This window comes from Phocoena sinus, chromosome 10, assembly GCF_008692025.1.
Source record: "Phocoena sinus isolate mPhoSin1 chromosome 10, mPhoSin1.pri, whole genome shotgun sequence".
NCBI lineage: Eukaryota > Metazoa > Chordata > Mammalia > Artiodactyla > Phocoenidae > Phocoena > Phocoena sinus.
The window spans coordinates 555,805-583,188 of NC_045772.1; the positions used below are offsets into that span (position 1 = coordinate 555,805).

The window sequence follows — 27,384 nt, forward strand, 5'->3', positions numbered from 1 at the left end:
TGAGGAGCAGGCCTCCCGGCGTTCTGCCTACAGCCAAGGGGGCACTCCACACGCCAAGGGGTGACCTCCGGGGCGGGGCTTGAGGCAACGCTGCTTTTCCTCCTACCTGAACTCCCCAACCTGCCAGCAGTTAACACGCACTGTCCATAAAGGGAATTTTAAAGAGAAGAACAGACTTCCGAGAGCCGAGCCAACCTTCCCGGCCCGCAGGCTCCTTGCCAATCCCGCCCCTTCAACATCCCAGCCCTCCTTCTCCAACATTTAACTACTTCTTCCTGGGTTTCTGTACTTCGTTTTTTTTTTAAGAAGAACGCCCTACAGTTAACTGCTCAAGATGATGGTGCAAGGCCCCTCCTGCCCCCGGGAGGCCCCGCACAGCAGCCAGCCTGGCGCAGGCCCCTGGGACGGGGGTACCTACAGTTGACATGATGATAACCAGATACTCTTGCCCTTGAAACTCCTCCACGGATCCAACCTTTATATCCATCAGATCAACATTTTGCAAAAGAATTCTGATTTTCTCCACCTTTGAAGGAGATGAGATCAAAGATAAAATTTCACAAATCTGACCATTTCTTTACATATTACAGCATAAGCTGAACGTTAACCACTGAGCCCCATGGCCTTTCAACCCCTGACCTCGGCTCATCAACTCTAAGCCGCTCACGGCACAAACGCCGATCTCAGGTGGGGTGTACGGGGCCGGGCAGCACCTCCCAGGAGCAGGGCTTTGCGTCAAGAGGCGAGGACTCCCTGTGCTGAGAGTGGGGGTGGGTCCAGAGCGCCTCCTGGGGTTGGCGGGGAGAGAGCGCCATCCAGAGGATCCCACCCCCGGGGCCTGAGTGGTTATGACAGGAACCAGGCTGTGTGGCCAAAACAGGAAAGCCAGGAGGAAGAGGACGAGGGGGACGGTCCTGAAGGGGGGGGCAGCTGATGAGCTGAGCAAGACTGGGGGTGTGTGAAGGTCTCCAGAGGTGCTAGTAAAGGAGAAGCAACTTGAAATGGTGAGAAGGACAAAAGCTCAGCTCCCGCCAGCACAAGGGGCTGGAGGGTGCGGGCCAGAGGTGGCTCCCTCAGCACCCAGGGGACGGGCCTTCTCACACGCAGTGACCGCATGCGCGCCGAGGTGAGATCACCACGTGTCCCCAGCCCCCGCCCCCCACCCCGTTTGGGGCACAGGCACAGCGGCTGTACAGATGCAGAGAGAGCCGTGTCCACCTTCATTCCTCAGACCCCACAGACAGGAAGGCGCAGAGGAGCTGGCTGGGGCAGACCCACACCTGCTTCCGGTAAGGCGTGATCACGCCGATGTCGCCAGCGGACACCTGGCTGGAGGTGCTTCTGGCCAGCAGGCAGCAGTAGCGCATGACCTGGACGGCCTCGGCAGGGTTGAACCACGATGGGCTTCGCCCCTCTCGAGCTTCCTCGCCCTGAGTTAGCAGGAAGACAAGAGAATGGCACGTCCATCACAAAAACGTCATTTTCTCGACAGGAGCTTGTGAAGGGTCTATGAACTAGGGAGAAGTCAGGGTGGGGACTCAGCAGAGACAGACGAGCACTGCTCTCGTGCAGACTTGTGGTCCAGCAGGACAGACGGATGCTCAGCAGTAAGGACTCGCTCTGGATGCACAGATGCCAGGGGAGGAGGGTTGGCTGGGCGTGTCTCTGAACTGGGACCCCACCCCCTGCCAAAATGCCCGTGCGTCCTGGCAAGAGCAGACCTCGTGGCCTGGGGGAGGCGGCCGGCCGGCTGATACCTACGTGGCCACAAGTTTTTAAAAGCAGAATTTACAGGCCCTTGTTCTTGATCAGAGCCTAGTACACTCAGAAGTAAAATATAGGTCACCCAAACATCCATAACCATGTGGAAACACACTTCTTTAGAACTCCTGGGTCAAAAGGGAAAATAAAGTCTCAAGCGCCTCGAAAGACACGAAGACGCGCGTGGAAGGGCAGAGCTGGGGGGCGTGGCCACCCGAGCCCCTGCGAGGAGCACAGGGGCCACGAGCCCGCCTCGTGGGAACTACAACAAGCGAAGGAAAGGTGAGCAAGTCAGCGAGGGGAGGAGCAGAGATAAAGCTGAGACGAATGAAGCAGAAAACAGGTGAGAATAAAGTCCAAAGCTGGTTTTCCAATTAGATCAAAGGCTGCTGCCTCTCCTGTAACAGGCCAGACGGTCAGAATCTGAGGCTTGGGTGCAGCCACGCTGCCCACTCAGCCCTGCCGTCTGGGCGCAGGTTCCCGGCTCCCGGCCGCACTTCCTTTAGGACAAGACCCCAGTTACCTTGGGCCCAGCCCCACTTGGGCACTCCGGGGGCGCAGTTGCCCCCTCGACTGGGCCCCTCTGTGAGATGCCCTGGGCTGGGGACAGAGCAGTGAGGCAGACGGGGGTCTTTCTGGAGCTCTGGGGGAGGGGCTGACGAGGGGAGCATACAGGTGACACCTGGAAGTCTCATTCCAGGGATGGAGTGCCCTGTGGGGGTGCGAGGGCCCTGGCAGTGCTGCAGCCTCGAAACAACGGACGACAATGCCCTTTGCTCCAACGGTGGGAGTGGACCCCGCTGTTCCCTGCAACCCAGCCCCAGAGGCCTCACCCTCATTTTCTTCTGGGGGCCCAGAATGGAGCCAGTACACAGTCAGGCCCCAAGAAATACCCACTAAATAAGGTAACCTTTCTGGACTCTGTCCTTTTCACAGCGAGCACCTCCGTCTCCACAGCTCCATGGTAGGTTATCCAGTGGACCTGGAGTCTCCATTTCCTTCTACACAATGCTTTTGCACATTTACCACTCCCTTCTACACCCAGTTTTTGTCGCGAATGAGCCTATTGTGACCCTTATGTAGTTTGCAGGAAACACATGGGTTGCTGTGGGCAGAGCTGACCTCTCCTCAAGGCCAGTCCCTCCACTGGGAGCGTGGGTGCTCTCGGGTGGACCTCCCCTTCTTGGCTGACTGCTCTGCTGCCCCCACCGCGTCTGCTTTGCTGCCCCTGAAACCTGGGGAAGCCTTCGAGCAGAGGCTGGCGGAGCGGCATTCCTGGAGGGGCCTCGTGCCAAGCGACCACGCTGGTCTCCCCACAGGGCCCCCTCTTCCTCCAACTCGCCCCCATCCAGAGGATGGGCACCCCAAGCCACACCTGGACACACGAGCCCACCGCTGACACAGCGGGTCAAGCTAAACGTCGAGGGGCCGAGTGCTGTCCCCGGGAAGGCAGGCTGCTGAGAGGACGGGCAGACACCACTCCAGCCCCAATTCTGCAGGAGAGTTTGGCGAGGGAGGGGCTCACGCCAAACCTGACTTCGGCTTCTAACCACCAACCTCCCAGTACAAACTCCCTGGTTTTAGTGAGCGCTACCGGGCGTCTAACACCTCCCTCTGGGGACCCCCCACCCAGTGAGGCCCTGGGGGAGGGCAGGCTCTGTCCCCAGGATTGGTCCTCCCCCTCGACACCATCGAATCACAGGGGGAAGGGGTGGGGCGGTGGCAGGAGCTTCCCCAGGTCTGCTCACCTCCCAGCCCCCGATCGACCCGTCAACTCCCTCAGGATGCCCCCCTTGGGCCATCCCCCCTCCGGGGCCTTCTGTGCAGCCACCCGAGTGCCGAGGGGCTGGTCCTGTGGGGGCAGAGCCCCTTCCTCACTGGCTTTTCTGCCCCGGGACCAGCAGGGAGCAAGCCCACCACAAGCTCTCAGGAAATGCCGGGTTAATGATGCTGGGTTAACGACCAGATTCAACATGGTAACCAGGAGACGTGTAACCGTAGGTAGCACTGAGGGGTCGCCCTCCTGCCGAGCCCGGCCCACACTCACCCTCACTCCGTGGAAGATGAGGGGGAAGCCCTTCCTGGGTAACTTCTCCCAGCCCAGCAAGGAGGTCACCACCCTGGGGTCTGCGCAGACTTCCAGCTCTTGGTGGTAGAACAGTCTGGATGGTAGGGCCAGCAGAGCTGAGTGGGACCTGTAGTTCTTCACGAGCTTCGTCACCTGCAGGTAGGAAGCAGGGGCAGGTCCAGGGCCAAAGCTAGCACGCGCACCCGACGTGCCTCCAGGGGAAAGGTGCGTGGTCACCTCAAATCACACCCGGGCGGCCCTGCCTGTGACGCCCGCCCCCGTCACCTCCACTGGACTTGGAAGCGCTCTTGGCACCTCCACCTCGGACGACTGGGCTCTGACAGAAAAGAACAGGAGAGAAAGTGTCCCTGTGTGGGGCTGCAGGCTGTCTGCAAGCTGCACCCTGATTCCCTGTGTCGCGATCCCGGCCGTTAGAGCAGCCCGGGGAGCCTGGTCCTGGCTTGGCTGCGGTGGGAGCCGGGCCCTGGGCCCCGAGGTAGGATGGCTACCCACAGCCAGCTCCCCGAGGCGCCGGGGGACGAAGCACCAAGACGGGGAGCAAGGACAGCTTTGTTTCCTGCCTCCAACTGGCCAGGAAGTTCACCCTAGTCTTTCCTTTTTCCTGGGGTGAGAAGGCCAGAGGCCCAGGACTCTCCTGTTGACAAACTTCAACTCAGTCACCAAGACAGGTCCAGCCTCTGAGACACTAAAGCCCAAACCTGACTCAGCAGCACGGCTTCTCCCTGGGCCGCGCCGGGCCCCGCGGTGCTGGCCTGGACACCTGCCTGCCGCCCCATCCGCCCTGTGCCCACGTGCCCTCTCTGTTCTCCAGGGGGAAAGGGCCCGGGGCTGACAATCTGGAACATGGAATAGGCCCCAGGCAGTTGCCCTGACCATCTGCCCACGATCACCGTACCTGGCTTGCTGTTCAAAGTCTAGAGGGGAACCTCTCCTTGTCTCTATACTGGGGGAGCCCAGAGGATAATGTTATTGGCTCACCTCAACAGGGGACCCCATGGACACAAAGCTCCCGAGCTCCAGGGTGCTGGGGGCTCCTGAAATGCAGACCCTGAGGCCCATCCCTCTGTGTCATCAGAGGTCGGCTGAGAAACCAGGGACTGGCACTTCCACCAGTACCTCGGGAGACCGCAGACACGCTGCCTTCTCTTCCAGGTAAACTTCCAGAGCTCCCTCTCGTTTCCCACAGTGACACAGACTGAAGCTCTCTTACTGAGGGGCTGGCGCTGCCTGCAAGGGCCGGCCCCCCAGGGAGCCCCTCAGCAAGCCCTGGAAGCAGTTCCTGAGTTCCTGGGACCGTGGAGTTGGTGAAAGTGCCTCAGGTGCACTTTGGGGGTGGTGGCAGAAGGAGGGTGGGCTGCTTGGGCCCTGCCCCTGGGTGTGGCTCAGGGGACACAGGGTGGTGAGCTCCCCCGTGGGCCCCTCTGCTCGAGTCCCACCAAGAAGCACGTGGGGTCCAAGCTCACCAACAAGGGGTTGTAGGCACCACAGGCTCCAAAAGCATCTTCGTCTCGCAGATATGCTGGTCGGGACATCAGTCTCTCCAGCATAGAGATGTGCAGCCCATAGGCCGTGGCAAGTCTGGACTTGATGACCGGTCCGAGCTGCATGGGGTCTCCGGCCAGGATGATCTGTGACACGAACGGGATGGCTCTCGGCATCTGTCTCACGAGCGAGTCCCCTGGTGTGTGGCGCGCAGGGGCCAAGGTTGGGGCGACTACAGCGCGTGAGCCTCACCTGGCCGCTGACGTCTGAGACCAGCCCCAGGGGGATGAGGCACTCGGGCTCACTCGCCTGGCCCGCTTCGTCCACAAACACGTGCGTGAAGTGTCCGACTCTAGAGAAGGCACATTCCCGGGGTCACTCTTGTCCATGTGTCCTGCCCAGCAAGGCCTCGCCTCGCTGCTGGGGCGCCTGCCCCCCTGCTCCAGCCCCCACCCCCGGGTACCTCCCGACTCTCCGCGAACACGCCACCTCCTCCCCGCCTCTGCCCGGGAAGCCCCGAGAGCCCACCTCAACCCTATCTGGTAGAAGAGCCCCGCGCTGCTGCACGTGGTGACGACCACCCTGAAGCGAGAGGCCTTCCAGATGTCCTCCCCATCTCTGCAGTACGGCCTGATGGTCTCTGTGATGCTCTGTGAGGGGCAGGCCACCTGCCAGGTTACTGAGCATTTCTTTCAACTGGACGTAATCACAGAGCTGAATGGAATTCTAAATGGTAACCTCATCCTGCAGCCACTTCTTAGTTGTGACTCAGTACTGACTTAAGATTGTTTTTGATATCAAAATGTCTTATGTTTTCCTATCAATTTAGTCCATGTTTTACAGACTCTAGAACCACGAATATAACAGTGAATCCTGCAGCTCCTTCCCCAAAACAACCACATACATTTTCTAGATTCAATCTCTTTTGTTAACCAAACTGGGAGCTTTTATAGTAAACCAACAGAACCAAAAAGCAACTGTACCTTTGGGGAAAAATAAGAGAGTAGCATCAGCGTTTAACATAGCTGGGAACGCCCAGGACGTCACTAAACCTTCAGGAAGGAAACAGTCCTCGTGCTCTGCTGTGGTGCTGGGACAAGGTCGGGGGAGGACGCTCACCTCCTTGAACCTGCAGGTGGCGTTCACACGGACCATGGTGCCCAGCCGCAGTGCCTGGCTCTCGTGCAGCCGCAGGCACACAAGGTCGGCCGCGCTGTTGGAGGGTGCGCACACCAGGATCCGACTGTCCGGCAGAGCGTGGAAGACCTTCCCCAGGACACACGGGAGGCAAAAGGGGACGGGTCAGCGGCCAGTGCCAAGCCCACCCGTGAGGGCTCCTGACGTGGACTTGCTGCATGGGCCCACGTCACCCCTCACGCGTCTGAGCCTGGCCCTGCCACTGTGTGCAGGTGGTGCAGTCCCCGTCTCCCAGACCCTAAACTTCCCGGGCCTGGGTACCCACGGGCGACCCGAGTCCCCAGCGACGCAGGACACTGAACACAAACAATGTCCACAGCTCAATTTAAATCTCGATGGAGGCGCCAGACACTTGTGCAGTTTCTATTCTGAAGTGGAGCAATTCCTGTCTAAACCTAGGAAATGAGCTCTTAAAGTCCTATAGCCACATAACAAACTTTGCTAAATATGAAACAACTGGGATTTTTCAAACTCTTTCCAACGTTCTGATCTATGGTTTAAACCGATGCTTCCGGATGACAGGAGCACACAGCTCTGTTTACGGCGACCCCGTCCCCACCCACCATTACCTGTAAAACAGCCTCTATGATGGTCACCGTCTTCCCAGTCCCAGGAGGCCCGAAGAGCACGTAGGGGATCGGGCGGCAGTCTCCACTCAGAATCCTCCTCACCGCCAACTTCTGGTTTTCGTTCAGCAGGGGGTTGAAAAACTCCTCTCTCGCTTTCGGGGCTCCGCTGACTGCATCCAAAGGGAGAGACAGGGTCGGCGGAGGTCGCGGCCGGTCCCCTCACGACCCGTCCCAGCGTCACTCGCTTCGGGACAGTCGGCTGAGAGCAAAAGCACAGGCCACTCCGCCCGCTCCCCGCGTCACCTGTGCAGTGTCACCAAGGTGTTAAGAGTGGTTGTTAACAGGTGGACAAGAGCAGCCCACCATCAGGAGGGTCAGAACACTGCCCGAGATCCCCCCACCAAGTCCTGCAGGAGCTGGCTTGGTCCCCAGACTCACCCAGCCTGCCTGTCTCTGTGGCGAAGGCCCACGGCCCTGGTGTGTCCTGGGCACCCGCTCGCTGCTCCTCTGGGGTGTGCTTAGTTGGGTCCTTCAAGGTTTTCCTATTCTAGAAAAATCATGCAGAAAAATGGCTTAAAAAGAAAGCTTTGGGACTTCCCTGGTGGCACAGTGGTTAAGAATCCGCCTGCCAATGCAGGGGACACAGGTTCAATCCCTGGTCCGGGAAGATCCCACATGCTGCAGAGCAGCTAAGCCCGTGCGCCACAACTACTGAGCCTGTGCTCTAGAACCCGTGTGCCACAACTACTGAGCCCGCGTGACACAACTACTGAAGCCCGTGCACCTAGAACCCGTGCTCCACAACAAGAGAAGCCACTGCAATGAGAAGCCCGCACACTGCAAGGAAGAGCAGCCCCCGCTCGCTGCAACTAGAGGAAGCCCGTGTGCAGCAACGAAGACCCAGCACAGCCATAAAAATAAAAAATAAATAAAGCAATACCTTGGAGGTGGGCTGTCCGTGGTTTTTGATGTCTTGTGCGTGTTTCCAATCCCATGTCACTTGGGGAGACTGTAAAATGATTTCTTCTGGAAACAACACTTTTAGAACAAGAAAAAGCGAGAAGGTAGACATTACTGAAAAGCTTAAGAAAGATGAATAGAGGCAGCTCGTCCTGAAGAAATTCATGTCTGTGTATTCCTCTCCTCTCTGGCCCTGTGCACTGCTTCTCACCTACAGCATAGTGCCAGCACCGCATATTCTTGACAACAAAGCCATTTACTTGTCTATTTGTAAGTACAAAAATGAGTTACATTTAGGGGGGAAAGCAGAGTGCAATCATTTTATTTTTAATAACTTAAGCATGCTATTTCTACGTAGCTGAAATTTTAAGAAAACACTGAACGTCCCCAATAGAAAGGAAAACACTGGGTATCACATAGTTTTACTTCTAATGTATGAATGAAGAGACTGTGGTTTAGACAAAATTTTACGTGATGCTTCTAAAAATACTCTGGGAAGATGTAACACCGTCATTCCACAAAAGTTAATACCTTTTACGCCCAAGTGGACAACTTGTTCAAGTGCAAAGTGACACCGTCTGCTGGTGGTCCTGTGGGAGAGAGTGATGTGGGTCAGCACCCTGGGACCCTTAAGAAACACTCACATGAGACCAGGCTGGAGGAACCAGCAGGAGTTTTACGAGAAAACTCTCAACACCTGTCAGGACAGCAGGGATACCTTCCTTTCTGGGAATATTCCTGTTTTAATGTATAAAATGGACAAGTAGAAAAAAGAGGAAATACAGCCTGTGAAGTGTCAGAGCTGCATCAATAGGAAAATAACTTTGATGGTAAAGATTCACTCCTGTGAAATTTACTCAGAACCACAGTAAAAAAATAAACTGAAGCATGTTAAAAATGCTAAGTATTGGGGCTTCCCTTGTGGTGCAGTGGTTAAGAATCCGCCTGCCAATGCAGGGGACATGGGTTTGAGCCCTGGTCCGGGGAGATCCCACATGCTGCAGAGCAACTAAGCCCACGAGCCACAACTACTGAAGCCCACGCGCCTAGAGCCCACGCTCTGCAACAAGAGAAGCCACCGCAATGAGAAGCTCGCGCACTGCAACGAAGCGTAGGCCCCACTCGCCGCAACTAGAGAAAGCCCGTGCGTAGCAACAAAGACCCAACGCAGCCAAAACTAAATAAATTAAATAAATTAAAAAATTATTAGACAAGCAAAACAGCAGGAAAATAAGAAGCATCCTCATGGGAAAAGTTAAAAGAAACAGACCCAGAAATGAACTAGACACTCAATTAGCATACAAGAAGTTCAAAACAGTTGTTATAAATACATTTAAGATTTAAAGATGGACATAATGGTTGAGCAGACGGGGAATCTCTATAGAAAAGACCCAACACAGCCAAAAATAAGATTAAAAAAAAATTTTAAGTTTATTAGAGCAAAAATTGATTCGAGTCAGGCAGTAAAGCATCCCATTAGCAGACAGAAGAGCTCTGAGGAGATGTTCAAAATGAAAGACGTCTATAGGTAGAAGGGACCAGGGACAGGAGTGATTTAGGCCAAAAGGCGGGTTGGGGCAAAGGTCACTGTCCTTGAGGGGAAGGCAGGGGTCATTCAGGGAGACGACCCCCCAGCGCTAATCAGGGGGTTCCTGGCTGACTGGTTCACAATTCCATTTCTGGGACAGCCAAGACTGCAATTCAGTAAAACCTCAGTTTGGTGACGTGGGGCTTAGTATAAGCGACTCCACTGTGGGCCTGTTCTCCATTTTTTTTTTTTTTTTTTTGGCTTTGCCGCACGTCAAACGGGATTTTAGTTCCCTGATCGGGGATAGAACCCCTGTGCCCACTACAGTGGAAGCGTGGAGTCTTAACCACTGGACCGCCAGGTAAGTCCCTGTTCTCTTGTATTTTAACACAACAAAAAGAACAAAAAATGGAAAATAAAATTCCACCTTCAATGGAACAAGATGACCAAAGCTCCAAAGCACAAAAGAAGAGAATGCTCGGAAAGGAGCATCTGGCCTCGAACAAGCAAAGGCACGAGAGCTGGTTCAAGCCACCTCAGAACTCCGGCCACAGGTGGATTTCCGGATTTCCGGAAAATGCAGGTCACCGTCAGGACCCGCTCCCACAGCGCAGCGTTCTGTGGGCGTGTACGGGAGCCTCACCTGCAGGGCCCCAGGCTCCTGGCAGCCCCATCACCCCTGGGATACAATAAACTCCTCTCAAGAGGAGCAGCAACGAGAAAAGATCCTCCTAGGACTTAGCAAGGCTGTGACTCCAAGAAAGAAAAGACAACTTAAAGCAGATGAATTAAAGAGGAAGAAACCTTCCAGTGGGAAGTCACCATAACAAAGACTCTAAAACGCCTGAGGCAACCAGATGTCCCGCCAACTTGCAGCCCAGCACCTTACCCCTAAGAGCGTGAAACAGCGTGAAAACAGGAGCCAAACGTTCCCAGGAAACCCTTGGAGCACATTACGGGAGGAAGTCACCACACAGAACACCACGTTTTTCATCTTAGGCCTATAAGAAAGGTTCGACAGAAAGTTATCCAGTCGAAATATCCATCTCCTGAATAGGCTGAACAAAAAATTATTATCTCAAGAAATGCCAAAAAGGAAATGAATGTAATAGCTCAGAATAGAAACTGACCCTTAAAATTCCTTAACACAATTAATCGGAAGGACAGCAAGACACTAGATGGTAAAATACCAGCAGTATTTACTAAAACAAAAAACAAGACAAAGACACGGAGATGCAAGCCACGAGAGAAAAGTAAAGCAGCTGGGTGGGAGCTAACACGACAGACAAGGATTCCAAAGGAGGACAAAGAACAGAAAGAAAAGAGGACTTAAAGGAAACTCTCCTAGACCCCATACGGCAAAGATGACAATTCTCCCTGTTTTTACCATCATGGTACAAAGATGTAAGAATGTTTATTGCTTCACTGTCTGTGACAGGAAGAAGCTTAGAGCCTAAAGGTCCAGCAGGGATAATAAAGACCAGAGCAAAACCCAACGGACTGGGAGTACCCTGGTGGCCCAGTGGTTAGGACATGGGCTTTCACTGCCGTAGACCCGGGTTCGATCCCTGGTTGGGGAACTAAGACCCCACCAGCCACGCAGTGCAGCCAAAAAAACCCCCCAAAAACCCGACAGACTAGAGACAGAAACACACGAGAGAATACTGATGAGGCTGGAAGTCCATCCTTCAATGAGATCAGTAAAGCCGACAAAGCTCTAGCCAAACTGACAGGAAAAGAAAGGGCAGACGTGTTGCCAGTCCTGGGAACGAGAGTGGTAACGTCAGCAAAGACTCTACAAACACTAAACGAACAATAAGGAAATATCATGAGCAATTTCACACAAATACATTAGATAACGCAGATGAAACGCACAAATCCGTAAAGACACACACACTACCAGAGTCCACGTGGCAAGAAACTAAGGTTCTTAATCTCCTAAAGAAACTGAATTTGTAGTCAGGAAGCTTCCCACAGAGAAAACTTCAGATCTAGAAGGTTTTGCTGGTAAATTCTACCAAGCATTTAAGGAAGAACTGATGAAAGTCATATTTTAAGGCAAGACAAGAAAAATTTTTCTTTTTTTTTTTTTTTTTTTTGCGGTAGGCGGCCCTCTCACTCTTGTGGCCTCTCCCGTTGTGGAGCACAGGCTCTGGACGCGCAGGCCCAGCGGCCATGGCTCACGGGCCCAGCCGCTCCGCGGCACGTGGGATCCTCCCAGACCGGGACACGAACCCGTGTCCCCTGCATCGGCAGGCAGACTCTCAACAACTGCGCCACCAGGGAAGCCCGAGACAAGAAAAATTTAAACACAAACTTGTTCTCTGCCCTTTGGCTTCCTCCCTCCCCACTAGTGTGTACCTGCATCTGCGTTACGTGTTAACCTGACCTCCCCCATGGCAGAAATACCTGCTCAACCAAAGACTGATTTTTCTCCTTCTGGAGCCAGCCATGTAACTCCTTAGAAGATAACATTCCTTTCTCAGTCCTGTGAGGGGTCACGGTAACCCACCACTCACCTTGTACACGTGCAGACATCTTTGGTGGACTTTACGGACAAGGCCAATGTGTCGTTTCCCTTAAAGACAGTGATTGGTGCAGAACAGACAGGTCAGACGACCTGGGGAGACTCTGGGCTGCAGTGAATGGCAGTTCTCAGCTTAAATACCTATGACCTTATTAGTGTTACCAGCTCTATTACCTGTATTCTTCCTATTCTTCCTAACAACAAGATTATTGCTTCCTGCATTACCAAATGTGTGACTGAGCCCCCGATAAAAATAATGACGACTAGGTGACCTGAAACAATTGACCAAATACATAGTTCCATAAGCTCAATGACTGCAGCAGAGTAACTCTAGATGTGGGAAGAAGCAACCAGAGGGAACCATTTCCTGGACCACAAATGACTAGAGCGACAGGCGGTCCGGAGGCTTTGGGCTATACTGTTAGCAGGGCCTAGTCCAGCACACTGAGGGCCCAGCAATGAAATCCCCATCTGAGCTGGGAGTGAGCATTCCTAGCACCATGGGACAGAACGGTCGCTAAGTGCCTCCCAAACCTCGGCTGAAATTAAGACTGAAAGGGAGGGGGCTGTAACATAAAAAATGTTGTCCACCCTCCAGTTCTCCAAGAATCAAGTCGCTAACCACTGCACAGTACATCCCCAAAGGAATTCAGGGACGATAAGGATGAAGCATTTGTGCTCTGGGAAAACTGGCAGAACTGGTCCCCAGATAGTTAGATATTTTCAGGAGAAAATTTATAAACCCAGTATTCTGCTTCTTCCCATGTTTAGAAAAGCACTAAAACCATTAGCTAAGGCATCTGTTCCGTGTGAATTGCAGTGACCTCCCACCAAGCTGTGTGCTTGGTTGCACGCACCCCTTCAAAATCACACCTATACTGGTCTCCTCCCTACCTCTTGGGAACAGTCCTCAGAGCTTCTGAAAGACTGTCCCCCAGGTTATAATCCTCAGGTTAGCTCAAATAAAATTCTTCATTTGTCTTAGATTGACTACTGATTAATATTTTTGTCAACATAAGTAATACCCATTCTACACAAACTGTCCCAGAAAATGGAAGAGGAGGTGACACCTTCCAACTTACTGTGCGGCCAGTGTTACCTCGTACCAAAATCAGAAAAAGATACTTCAAGAAACTAAAGACCAATATTCCTCATGAACATAGACGAAAAAATTAATACAATTTTAGAAAATCAGATCTAACAATATATAAAAGGAAATTACGGCCAAGCAGCGTTTATTCTAAGAATGCAAAGTTGATTTTACAATCAATGTAACTATCTTAATAGACCAAAGCTGAAAACCCACATGATCATCTCAATAGATATAGAAAAAGCATTTGACAAAATCCCATATCCATTTTTGATTAAATAAATCTCAGCAAACTAGGAGTCTATCTCCTTAACCTGACATGGCCAGATACAAAAACCTGCAGCCCACACAGCACTAGATGGTTCAAGAGTGAACGCTACTGGCCTCAGATCAGGAAAAAGGCAAGGACGCCACTTCCCGCCACTTCCTACTTAACACCATTCTGGAGGCTCTAGCCAGTGCGAGGCGAGAAAAAACAAGATGCATCCAGATGAGAAAGGAAGCAGCAAAACTGTCTTTACTTGAATACATGATTTTACTCTATACACAGAAGATCCTATGTAATCTGTAAAAAGCTACTAGAACTATCAAGTGAGTTTAGCAAGCTGGCAGGATACAAGATTAATATACAAACATCAATTGCATTTAAAGAGTCAGGGACAAATTTGACAAAAGATATACAAAACCTGTACAGTGAAAAGTACAAAGCACTGCCTAAAGAAATGAAAAATTGCCTAACTAGATGGAGAGATATACCATTTCCAAGGGTTAGAAAACTCAATATTAAGCTGTCAATTCTCCGAATACCACTCAGCCATAAAGAGTGAAGTAATGCCACTTACAGTAACATGGATGGACCCAGAGATTATCGTACTAAGTGAAGTCAGACAGACAATGACAAATATTATTTGATATCACTTATATGTGGAACCTAAAAAGTAATACAAATGAATTTATTTACCAAAAACAGAAACAGACTCACAGACATAGAAAACAAACTTATGGTTACCAAAAGGGAGAGGGGAGAAGGATAAATTAGGAGTTTGGGATTAACAAATACATACTACTATATACATAAAACAGACAGCCAACAAGGACCTACTGTATAGCACAGGGAACTATGTCGAGTATCTTCTAATAACCTATAAAGGAGAAGAATCTGAAAAAAATATAAACTGTATATAACAGAATCACCTTGCCGTACACCTGAAACTAAAACAATATTGTAAATCAGCTATACTTCAATTAAAAAAAAAAAGATGTCAATTCTCCCTTAAGTGGACCTAAAGAGTCAATGTCGTCCTGATCAGAATCTCAAGAGGCTTTTTGTAGAAACCGACAGGCGGATTCTAAAATCCACATGGGAATACCGAAGATCTGGAACAGCTACAACTCTGCAAGAGAGGGACACAGTGGAGGCCGTGCCCTCCCAGATTTCAAGACTTATCACAAAGGCACAGTGACCGAGACTCTGTGGTGTAGGCTGCAAGACTGACAGACGCACCAGTGGAGCAGAATGGACAGCTTAGGGATAGATCCACATGCGTAGGCCAATTGGCTTTCTTTTCTTTTCTTTTTTTTTGGTTTTTATAAACCTTTAAGTATTTTAATATATGTATTTTAATTGGAGTATAATTGCTTTACAATGTTGTGTTAGTTTCTCCTGCAGAACAAAGTGAATCAGCTATATGTATACATATATCCCCTCAACTGGTTTTCAAAAAGGTGAAAGGGTCACTCACTGGACAAAGGACAGTCTGTCTTTTCAACAAATGGTGCTGGGACAACTGGACAGCCCCTGCCAAATCAATCCATACCTTGCATCACTTGTAAAAATTAACTTGAAACAGATCACAGCCCTAAATGTAAAACTTAAAGCTGCAAAATTTCTAGAGAAAAATGTAGGAGAAAATCTTTGTGACCTTGAGTTTGGCAGACTTCTTAAATGCGTCACCAAAAGCATGATCCATGAAAGAATAACCGATAAACTGAATGTCATCAAAATTAAGAATTCCTGCTCTTCAAAAGGCACTGCTAAAAATGAAAATACAAGCCACAGTCTGAGAAAATATTTGCAAAAAACATACCTGATAAAGGACTTGTACTGAGAATATGTGAACAACCCTGAAAACTCAACAATAAAGCAAACGATACAGAACCACAGACCTGAGCGGGCACCTTCACGAAGGCCGAGTGCCGGCCAGCGAGCGGAGGAGGCGCTCGGCGTCGGTCATCACAGCAAGGTGAGCCCTCACTGCACACCGAGCCTGAGGAGGAACCACCGAGCACCCCAGGGGCTGTGCACGTGGGGAGCACGGTGGGAACACAAGCAGTGCAGCCACTTGAGGAGAGTCTGGCGGTGTCTCAGGAAGCTCAGTGTACACCTGCTGCCGTGTGCAGCCATGGCACTGCCAGGCGCTTACCCAAGAGAAATCAAAATGCCTGTCCACACGGATGTTTACAGCAGCTTCACTTCTAACAGCCAGATCTGCAAACAACCCAGCGTCCACCCACAGATGCCTGGATTAGTAACCTTGGGTATGTTCTTATAATGGAGCATTACTCAGTCATAGAAAGGAATGAATTCATGCAAAAGCAAGGCTGAATCTCAAAGTAATTAAGCTGAGTGAAAGATGCCAGGCAAAAAGGAGTAGGTCCTCACGTAAATGCTACAAAATGCAAACTAATGTGTGGTGCTTGGGAGCTGGGGCGCGGAGAAGGAAGACAAGGGCAGCAGGAAACCCCTGCGGTGCCAGACCTGCCTGCCGTCTTCACCGTGAAGCCCGTTTCACGGGGCACAAATGCCAGCACCGCCAAGCCGCACGCTTTAAACAGGCATAGATTACTTTACGTTCACTACCTCTCAGTAAGCCTACTTTCTAAAAAAGGAAAAATGCCTGCACGTAGCATAAAGGTGCAGCCGTCCGCCCGTCCAGAGGGCCCGGCCTCTTGGCTCTGTCCCTCCTGCTGCACTGCGGTGCCGCCCAGTCCTTCCGTTTGTCAAAATAAGTGGTAAATACAGATTTTTTAAAGTGTGAAATCGCTTGATTTTGAGTAACTTAATGCAAAACCACCAAAAACTTATGTGGGGTGAGCAAACCCTCTGTGCGGAAGCAGCAGCCACTGGCCCTCGTTCCCGCCTCGCTCCCCACTTGGACGGCTGCAGACAGCATCCCCTCTGAACTCAGATTCCGACATCCTGCCTCGACCTCAACTTCCTGTCTTTCCAACACTCTGGGTCAGGAAACTGCCCGGTGGTCTTCAGCCCCACGGCCCTCTGGCTTCTTCCTAGGCTCACGCCCCACGGCGCATCCGTCCGCCCACCTGCCCGTGTCCTTCCGTCGGGCGGCTCTTGCACCGACTGCAGCAGTGTTTCCTCTGCCCCCGCCCCCGCCCCAGGTCCACATCCTCTTCTTTCTCTGCAAACATCCTCACCTCACGTCCTAGAGCGACAAGGAGCCCTTACAAATTCCCACTCACCATCGGCTCCCATCTCATGTGTGCCCAGCACAATGGAGGACGTGTGCCTTTGCCAAAGACCACAGCCTCGGCCCGGGTCCGGAGCCCGCGACCCCATGCGTCACTCCTGCTGCCTGGTCGCCACACCCACCTCACTGGCTTCACACGAGCGGTGCTGGCTCCTCTCACTGTCAGCAGCAAACCAGGCAAGGCCGCCCGGACCCTGGGCGCCTCCTCCTCACTCATCTCTCTGTCCTGCCTTCTCTGCTTTCCCAGCCAAACACCCTTCTGAAGGGCCAACTCCACGCCTGCACCATCCATTCACCTACAACACCTTCCAACCTGGCTGCAGCCCAAACACTGAAAGAGTTCTTAAACAAAACACAAGAAGCACTAGTATACAAAAACCCTGATAAATCCCACTATCTTAAAACTACCACCTTCTGTTACTCAAAAGATATTTTAAGAAAGTGAAAAGACAAGTAACAAACCCAGAGACGCTGTCTGTAACAGGTGTATCTAAGAATAGTCTAGCATAAAGGATACAGAAAGGACAGCTACAAATAATTTAAAAAATCAAATTATAGTAATAAAAGACATGAGGAAGCATTTCACAGATGAAGGAATTTTACAGCCAATAAACAGGGGGACTCTTGACCTTAGAAGTAGTCAAAGAAACACACATCAAGACCATAGCGAGACACAGCTCACACCTACCAGGCGGGCACACGCCGAGGATTTCACATCAGGTTTCGGGAGGGCATTACAGACCCTGAGCCTGTGGGGCACTTCTGCCACCACGTGTACAGCTGGAACATTAGCATCCCCCAAACCCCGAGCCCACCCCGAAGTGCGCAGCCAAGAAAACCTGGGGGTGGGTGTGCACGAGGAGACAGCGGGTGTCCACAGTAGCCGCCAGAGCGCGGGCAGCGCTGTGCCCACCGGCAGGAGGGCAGACACGTGCCCGGTGGGGCACAAGGAGACTGCGGACACAGCCCGCAGACCTTGTGTCAGCAAACCCACAGCTCCAGACCACAGGCGGCAAGTGCAAAACAGCTGCAACTAACGCAAACACTTGCCCGCTTGTGTGTCTGTGTGCAAACACACCAACTTCTGTTTTAAAAAGTAAAGGAGAGAGAAACACAAAATCCCAGCTAATGGTGGGGGCTTGGTGGAGGAGGGGGAGAGACAGCTGGTGGTGGTGCCCCCGCCTCGTGACACGTGACGAGTGAGGTGGAGGAGGAGCGGCTGGTGGTGACGGCATGTGAGGGACCACGGATTCTCACTAAGATCCAAAAAGGAACCGACATGCAAACGCTTACCAAACAGCTGGTGACAAAGCTGTGACCAGAGGCATGTGACACGGGTGCAGGGAGCCCGCTCACAACCCACGAGCACGCATGCCGCCCCCTAGGTATCAAGGGACCGAGGAAGGTGAGACAGCTGCCCACCCAGAAGGAAGAGGCTCTGGAAGCGTTACCTGTTGTATGTAAATTCCACATCCATAGGTTCAGAGTTATATGCTTGTTCAAACTCTGGATTAAGTTTAAGGGTTACATCTTCTTCATGAATCTAAAAATAAAACAATCATTTCCTTTTTATACTACGTACTTGATTTCTTGGGACAATCTCCTATTCACGCTCAGCAACTCATCATGAAGCATTCAGCCTACAGATCTGAGCTGAAATGAGTACAAGATGATGGGAAAGGACTCAGTCACCACACTGTTCCGCCCCCGCCCCCAGCAGCACACCTGCCGACGCTTCCGCCGGGCGTGCGGGCTCGCGAACACAGGGTGTGCAAGACAGGTCGCCACCTCTGAAGGAGACACATGATCGACCGCAAAGAGCAGGGGGTGCCGGCCATGAGCCCCCCTCCCCCATCAGGACAGGGAAGCAGACATTCAGGGACCCTCCAGCCAAAGCTAGGTCCTGCATAAGAATCCTCAGAGGCGCAGGAAGGAAACCCCACGCTGAGAGGAGCTGAGACAGGACGGAACACTAGGCAGCGGGGCCTCCCAAGAGCTGGGGGCCAGCAAGGGCAGAGGCTGCGACGTGAGGCTCACAGTACCCCCTGCTCCCGGCAGAAGCAAACACAAGCCCCTTAAAAGGAAAGCAAGCCCAGCACAGGGTCCTGGGTTTCCCAGAGTTAAGACAAATGAAAATGAATCTGTAATCACAGACCATCAGGCACACAAGGAAACCACCAGCAGTGAGGACTGACTTGAATTGCTATCAACAGATTGAGGCCCCAAGGACATCATCTACTGATGCTATCATTTACAGAAATTTGAAAAACCATGCAAAAAAAAAACCTGGGAAAACCAAGATAAGCAAGCATAAGATAACATAAAACTACACAACAGGGCAGCTTTCATGAGTCAAATAGCATTTAGAAACAAAAACTCTGCTTATGGAGCTAAACTCGGAGAGAAGGGAACAAGCGACCTGTTTGCTCCCAGCAGACAGGGAGGCCCTCTGCAGAGGTGCGGGTGGGCCAGGGGCAGTGCTGGCTCAGCTCAAGGAACCTTCCATCCCCCCCCCCCCCCGCTCCCCGAAGCACCACGCTCTGCCTGCCCCACCATCCGGGGGCGCTCCTGAGGGCCCCGGTGCCTTCATGGCACCCAGGCCACTGCGCTGGCCACGGGGTTCCGGAGAATCACAGAAAGCAACGGCCAAGACCCGAGACAGGACAGCTTTAGCGGGCACCCATCACTCAGGAGCGGCCAGCTTCACGGACGGTCCCGCGGGAAGGTCGGCAGGGCAGCTTCAGCTCTGGACTCGCCAGCCTGGGAGTCGGGCCAAGGGGGCCTCACCCCTGAGATCGCTGGTCCTGCTTCTTCTGAGGTTTTAGTGCACAGGGCAGTCCTAAGGGCACAACTGGTCTACTCTCTGGAAGCTGAGATGGTCACTTGGCCATTCTGGGCTACTCACACCCTTGCCAACAGCTAGGGGGTCTCACGCTGGGGAGGGTGATGGGCCCTCTAGCTGAGGCTGAGTGGCTCCTGCCCTGCAGTGGAGGGGGCACCCGGCCAGGCCACCTGTCACCAAGGAGAGTGAGCTCCTGCCCCAGGAAATCCCGGCTCTGCTTTCACAGGCGACAAGAGCTGCAGCTGTGGCCATCTTTCTACAAACACCCCGAAAACCCCCTACCCACACCCGCCCCCCCCCGTGCTCTCCCTCCCTTCCCAGACGTGGGCCCTTGTGGCCATGGTCACGGGCCCTGAGCACTACCCGAGCAGCACAGGGACAGGCGCGTCCCGAGACGGGGCCTTGGCCCTGTGCGGGGAGTGCTGAGAGAGGGACGTGGGACTGCGCCCTCGGGGGGTGAGGGCCTTGTCTGCAGAACTGGGTCAGTGCAGGACGTCAGGCAGGAGCAAGACGCTTCTGAAGGGAGAGAGTGACGTGGATGCCTGTGCGGGCAGGGAGGCTTCCGGTGCCCAGGACACACGCCCTCCAGGGCGGCGACTTACTCTGGGTAAACCACAACACGCGAGGCCTAAGAGGCTCGCCTGACCTTCAGGCCTGGTCCAGCGGCCTGGGGCATGGGGACAGCGCATCCTGTCTCGAGGGTGGTGGGAGCATCCGCGTCCAGGCTTCTCTGACTCGGTGGGAGCAACACTACCATGAGGCCAGGCGGGGGCACACTACTGCCGCGGACCAGCCTGCACCCCGACCTTGTTCTCCAGGCGCAGCTCGCCCACCTGAGAGGCCCACTCGACTCAAAACACCACCTCTTCTGCTTCTATCGGCCCCAGCGGGCTCGTGTGATGCTGTGGTCCTGGCTGGCGCCCCGGCAGCCCGTACGGCGAGGTCTGCGGAGTCCGAGTCCCCAGCCTGGAACGGCGGCCCCTGCGATGTGCTCACGGCCTCTTCTCTCGCCTTTCCCAGCCTGGAGCGGCCGCCCCTGTGATGTGCTCACAGCTTCTCGCCTTTGGAGACGCTTTCTGGGCCCTTTCCACTAACAACATCTTTGCTGTCTTTTACGGTGATCAGATGCCACTTCCTCGTCTTCTCGAGGAGATGAACGAGTCTCCACACTGGCTTATTCATGCCCGTCTTCCCCTCGTCCCCGGGGGCACATCGCCTGCTGCCCCAGAGAGGGCCCGGCCCCACCCTCGGGGGAGACTCTGCTGGTCCTCGTACCCCCCAACCCCGGCTCGGGGCTTCGGTGCCCCAGTTCCCACATCAGGCAGCATGCGGGCTCCGTGGGTCCCTCCACGCGGCCCCCGAGCTCTGTCCCTGCGCTGTGCCCGGCAGGGAGCAGGGAGAGTAGCTGGAGAAGCCCTGGCCGCGCTCAGAGCCGCATGGGCACGGGGCCTTAGACCAACACAGCCTTCCCCGTGGAGACACCAGAGCGTTCAATGCGTAGGTGTGTTTTTCCTTCACAGGCTCTCTCTCCTAGAACATGTTCAGAACGCCGAATCTGACTAAATGCACGCCTTATATGTGATGTACTCAACAGGTAAGTGTGTTTCACACGGCTGAAACTGATGTCTTTACACATCACATTTATTTAAATATTCATTTGATCCTCAAATTTTCCAAAATACCATCAACACCAGGGGACCCCCACCCCGAGCTGAGGCAGGAAGTTTACCTCTGCAACCGCTGGGCTAGCCCAACATGAACTAACTGTGGCCTCTCACCTCAGTCACATAGCCGATGTACTCGATGACGTGTCCGCTGTACTCTTGAGTTTTTAAAATCAGTTTATCACCTAGTTAAAAAACATTACCTCGTGTAAAACTACAAAATCAATAAGTTTTTTTTGCTGTACTGTAAAATCAAACACTCTGAAGAAGTGGAGTAAGACAAAAACATTACTGGGATCAACAGCTTAAAATCACGTCAGTGTGAAGAGAGAGAGGCTGGCCAAGTTCTGAGTGAAATTATAACCCAAAGCAAAGAAAATCAGTGTGACTACTGCGTTGCCAGTTAAAAACATTCTTCTTCCTGACTGTGGTTCAATGTTTCTAGTCCATCTAGGAAAACATGACACGTAACAAACCTACCTGTGTAAAGAGAAGGTCTACTTTCAGCTAATCCTGGGACCTCCAGAACCAGCAAGTCCCCGTTTCTTTTCAAGGTGACCCCACTCATACTATACTCTTTCAGTTCTATTTCTGCATGAATCTCCTCAAGCCAGAGCAAAGTTGAAAACTTCTCCTTGTGATTTGACACGTTCAAAAGCTGAAAAAGAAGCCAGCAAGTTAGCGAGTGCTGAGGACCACTCCACACACACCCACATCAGGAAGCCAGCAGCTCTGGGGTGGGTAAGTCCCACGGACAGACGAAACAGCCTTCAAACACTGACGACTGGGCAGCTCAGGGCAGTGGCCCTGAGATGGGGAACCATCTGAGTGAAGCCCCAACCGCCCAGCTCCTATCAGACAGAGCCTCCAAGCTCTGCTCAGAGCGAGCCCGGGGCAGACCTGTGAGCCCTCCACCGTGCAGAGGTCAGCACACGAGCGTGAGAAACCACATCGGATAGGGAGATGCACGTGATGGGAGCAGAACGGGGCTCCTCAGCCTCGGCACTTCTGACACCGGGGTGGACCGGTCTCTGGGGCAGGGCTGTCCCGGGCACTGCACAGTGTTTAGCAGCATCTCTGGCCTCCACCCACTAGATGCTGTTCACACTCTCAGTCGTGACAACCAAAAATGTCTCCTGGGAGGAAAGTTCACCTCTTGAGAACCACTGGGTTGGAGGTAACAAATCCCAGAACTCACACAGGGCTGAGAATGCTGTGGGTCCCACCAGCCCAAATGGAAAGGCTTCGGATAAAGGGGCACTGGGTAGAGTACTCAGAAGAAATCAGCCCTATATTAGAAACAACTCTGGTCCCTCCTAACAAGACTTCTTTTTTTGTGGTACGCGGGCCTCTCACTGCTGTGGCCTCTCCCGTTGCGGAGCACAGGCTCCGGACGCACAGGCCCAGCAGCCACGGCCCACGGGTCCAGCCGCCCCGCGGCACTCGGGACCCTCCTGGACGGGGGCACAAACCCACGTCCCCTGCATAAGCAGGTGGACCCCCAACCACTGTGCCACCAGGGAAGCCCCTAACAAGGCTTTAAAGCCAGGCTTAAAAGTATCTGGCCATTTCCAAGTAACTTAAGTGCATCCCAGAACAAAGTTCAAAAATATTTTCAAGAACAGAAAAATATGAAATACCCAACAAGGTAAAATCCAGAATGTTTAGTGTCCAAACAAAGATGGCCAGGCACGGAACTAAGCACAAGCTACAACCCATAATGAGGAGGAAAACCTATCAACAGAGACAGAACCAAAAATGACACCTGTGATGTAACCAGTATCACAAGAACATTAAAACACTTGTTGTAACTGTACTACATACATTCAAAAAGTTGAGGAAAAAAAAACTGAAGAAAACAAAGGTGAGGAAAGACTAAGCATATTAAGTAGAGACAGAAAATATAAAAAAAGAACCTAATTGAACTTGTGGATATAACATCAACAATGTCTGATAATATCAACAATGTCTGACATAAAAAAATACTGGGGCTTCCCTGGTGGCACAGTGGTTGAGGGTCTGCCTGCCGATGCAGGGGACACGGGTTCGTGCCCCGGTCCGGGAGGATCCCACGTGCCGTGGAGCGGCTGGGCCCGTGAGCCATGGCCGCTGAGCCTGCGCGTCCGGAGCCTGTGCTCCGCAACGGCAGAGGCCACAGCAGTGAGAGGACTACATACTGCAAAAAAAAAAAGCAAAACAAAAAAAACACTGGATGGGACTGCACACTGCAAAAGAAAAAATCAGTGAACTCGAAGACACAGCAACAGAAACTACTCAGAATGAAACACAGAGGAAAAGAGACCGAAGAGAAATGAACGGAGCAGCCGTGAGCTGTGGGGCAACTTCACGTGGCCTCATACACATGTAATGGGAACGTGGAGAGCGGGGCAGAAAGAATACTTGAAGACGGAATGGCCAAGAACTTTGAAATTTGAGAAAAACCGTAAATTCACTTTCTCCAGTAAGCTCAAAAAACCCAAGCCAAGGAACGTGAAGAAAACTACAGCAACTCACACTGTAAATTAAATTCCTTAAAACTAGTGAAAAAAAGAAAATCCTAAGAGGAGCTAGAAAAAAACAGACTCTGTGCAAAAGAACCAAGGTGAGAAGGAAAGCAGAGCCCCCGGAGAAACGCCAGGAGGGAGGACGTCTCTGCAGCGCCTGCCCAGAGGTCAAGACCGGGCGAGACCCGCAAGGCTGACAGACCAACCACTGCAGGGGATGCTCAGGTCCCCCAGAAGGATGGGAGGAGCCCCAGGAAGGGGACCTGCGTCGGGAGGCGGTTACAAGGGCACAGGAAGTCAGGAAGTACTGGGGTGACACATGCGTGAATTAAAGAATCACAAAGGGGCAAGTACTCTGGAACCTTAGACCATACAGCACCTTTTCATGACCATTACTATCATACTCTTACGAATGCTAAAGACACCCACTTTCTTCTGGTAACTGCTACGCTCACGAGGAGATCCCTTCCCGGCACCCAGGCTGCGTTACAGGAGAGGTGCAGGCATGCTTCCGGCACACGATGGTCCTGGAAGCTGCATTCACATCGGCCTCAATTTCTCAGCCCCGAAGTTCTTCTCTAAGGTGTTTTAGGGCTGGTTTGCTGCTCCGGCCTCAGTTCAGGCCCTGCAACCATCACTGCCACAACTGCCTGGCGGATCTCCCCGCTTTCAACCCACAGTCCTGCCCACATACCCTCCTTGGTGCTGCTCCATCTGTGTGGTCGTGCCGTCCCTGGACAGTGCCCAGTGCCCCTGCGGCACCCTCCCCGCTGCAGGACGCCAGTGTGACCCTGGGGTGGGGCACCTCGGGCCGGTGGCACAGGCAGCATCGCAGCACCAGCACCGGGGGCAGCTTCTGGCCCAGCCCTGCCGCGGGCCCAAGGCCCAGCAGACAGACGACTCTGTCCATCAGTCCCAGGGCAGGCGTGCTCCTCGGTGCCACCCAGCTTCCTCCCAAGCCTCCTTTCCTCTCCGCCTGCCACCCCAGCTCTCCCAGATCAGGGCTCCCTCACCCTCCACAAATCTCTGGCGAGCCCCAAGTCTCCCTCCAGCCACCATCCAGTCTCCTCCCTCCTTGCCCTGATGCAGCACAGGCCCCAGCCCTCACTCCACGCACCCACTCCTCAGGCAGCAGACACCCAAACCCTCGGGAAAGTGCCCTCCTGGAAAGGGGCCGCGCTCCGCCATCGCTGCCAGCGGAACAGACACTCTCCCTCCCTCCCTGGACCCCTGCCTCAGCCTTGCTCAGCGCTGCCCCTGCCCTTGGCCTCCTCTGGCAGGTCCACCCCTTCTCACAGCTCTGACCACCACCTGCCACAGCGGGCAGGCTCAGACCAGGCCTCCCCCAGCGGATCTGAAACAGCCCCACCAGGGAGGGTGACAAGGAGACGACCTGCCAGAGGAGCCCTACGGGAGGCCTGGCCTCCTCCTCCCCCACTGGTCTGTGTGGCTATAGGCCTTTTCCCGGTTCCCCTGCTTAGCTGCTCAGAGCTCTGTCACAAATGGAAAGCTGCTGGGAGGCTCGGCCACGGGGTAGAAGAGAGGCCGGGATGGGGGAGCAGGGGGTCCCCCCACCCCCGCTTTGCCCCCAGCCCCCAAAGTCCCGACAATCTGCAAAGGGACACAGTGATGGGCCCCGCCGCTCCCGGGGTGAACACAGCCCACACCAGGGCTGAACCCAACAAAGGTTCACCCTGAGTTTGTTCAGAAAACAACTCGAGTGTGGTGAAGAATCAGTACTTCACGTGAGACACTTTTCCTACCTCTGCGAGTAGCGGCTGAAAGGTCAGGATGTCGATTTTCTGCCCCACGCATTCTTTAAGCCTGTCTGGTATCGGGTACTGCGGGAGAAAACTCGGAAGCTGTCGTCTCAGGTTCCTTAAAAGGAGATTCGCAAGTTAGAAACAACCCTTCAGCACCAGGTACTTCACCCCAGACGTTTCCACTTAAACATCCTTTCCTATTTCAGGAAGACAGAGGTTCAATCACCAAAAACAACTGGTACGTGAACTGCTGGCCTCAGGCAGTGGTTTGCAAAGTGCTGTTTAGCTTTGGGGCCGCTCTCCCGGGAGCTGCTTTGCCTCCAGCAGAAGAACATGCCAAACTCCCAAAAGCCCCTGGGACCAGTGAGCTTGAAAACACTGTTTCCAAGCTTCCAATAAGCTCAACTCTTATGCTTTATTTTTTTCCTTCCAGTTTCACGGACGTGTAACTGCCGACAGCACTGTAGACATTTAAGGTGGGCAGCATAATGATCTAACTTACATGCATCATGAAATAATGACCACGGTAAGTGTAGTGACCACCCACCTTCTCACATGGATACAAAACTAAAGAGAGAAAAAACGATCTCCTTGTGACGGGAACGCCCAGGATCACTCTCTTGACACCTTCCACGTATAACATACAGCCGTCCGTGTTCATTACATGTGTCACGCTGTACATTATATCCCTAGTACTTATTCATCTTATAGCTGGAGATTTGTACCTTCTGACCCCCTTCATCCAATTCCCCCCGCCAAACCCCACCTCCGGTGACCACAAATCTCATCTCTTTTTCTGTAAGCTTGTTTTTGAAGTATAATCGATCTACAACACTGTTATTCCCTATTACACAACACGGTGATTTGATATTTCTGTACATTTCAAAATGATCATCACAGTAAGCATAGTTACGATGTTGCCACGCAAATATATTACCTTGTTATTGGCTATATTCCCCACGATGTGCATAGCCATCTATCCCTCCATCTATCCGTCATCATCTATTCATCCATCCACTCATCCGTCTATGGTTATTGAGGTTGCTGCTCTCTTAAGTTCAAATGCATTTTTAACAACCCTGCATTTTTACTCTCCTCCCATCATGATTATTGTTTTTTTTTTTTAATTATTTTTTATTTTTGGCTGTGTTGGGTCTTTGTTGCTACATGTGGGCTTTCTCCAGCTGCGGAAAGCAGGGGCTACTCTTTGTTGTGGTGCACAAGCTTCTCATTACGGTGGCTTCTCTTGTTGCGGAGCATGGGCTCTAGGTGCGCGGGCTTCAGTAGATGTGGCTCACAGGCTTTAGGGCACAGGCTCAGTAGTTGTGGCGCATGGGCTTCGTTGCTCCGCGGCTGTGGGATCTTCCTGTAGCAGGGCTCAAACCCGTGTCCCCTGCATTGGCAGGTGGATTCTTAACCACTGCGCCACCAGGGAAGCCCCATGATTATTGCTTTTGACATCATATTTGACATCTTTTTGTTCTGTGTATTCCTAAACTCCTTATTGCGGATATATATGATTTTACTACTTTTGTCTTTCAACCTTATTACTAGCCTTATACGAGGCTGGCTTTACTACCTTTACTGTATATTTCCCTTTTCCTATAAGCCTTTTCTTTCGTAATTTTTATGTATGTAGTTGTGGTCTTTTCTTTTTGGCTAAAAGAAGTCCCTTTATCATTTCTGGTAAAGCTGGTTTGGTGACTCTGAATTCTTTCAGCTTTTGCTTGTCTGTAAAGCTTTTAATTTCTCCATCAAATCTGAATGAGAGCCTTGCTGGGTAGAATATTCTTGGGTGTAGGTTTTTCCCTTTCATCACTTTAAATATATCATGCTACTCCCTTCTAGCCTGCAGAGTTTCTGCTGAAAAGTCAGCGGATTGTCTTATAGGAGTTCCCTTGTACCTAATGTGCTGCTTTT

General features: G+C 52.5%; 1 protein-coding gene across 1 annotated transcript in view; it reads right to left on the bottom strand.

The window, feature by feature from the left end:
• MOV10L1 (Mov10 like RISC complex RNA helicase 1) overlaps positions 1-27,384 on the bottom strand; it is a 44,633-nt gene that overhangs the window by 960 nt on the left and 16,289 nt on the right. Inside the window, exons 10-24 of the mRNA XM_032644147.1 lie at positions 25,465-25,579; positions 21,678-21,855; positions 21,312-21,382; positions 18,143-18,234; positions 8,590-8,648; positions 8,039-8,136; positions 7,537-7,645; positions 7,099-7,268; positions 6,452-6,598; positions 5,861-5,982; positions 5,585-5,684; positions 5,314-5,478; positions 3,809-3,982; positions 1,281-1,430; positions 419-526 (exon numbers count right to left, since the gene is read on the bottom strand). Coding sequence (XP_032500038.1) covers positions 419-526; positions 1,281-1,430; positions 3,809-3,982; positions 5,314-5,478; positions 5,585-5,684; positions 5,861-5,982; positions 6,452-6,598; positions 7,099-7,268; positions 7,537-7,645; positions 8,039-8,136; positions 8,590-8,648; positions 18,143-18,234; positions 21,312-21,382; positions 21,678-21,855; positions 25,465-25,579 — 1,858 coding nt within the window. The remainder of the gene's footprint in view (positions 1-418; positions 527-1,280; positions 1,431-3,808; positions 3,983-5,313; positions 5,479-5,584; positions 5,685-5,860; positions 5,983-6,451; positions 6,599-7,098; positions 7,269-7,536; positions 7,646-8,038; positions 8,137-8,589; positions 8,649-18,142; positions 18,235-21,311; positions 21,383-21,677; positions 21,856-25,464; positions 25,580-27,384) is intronic.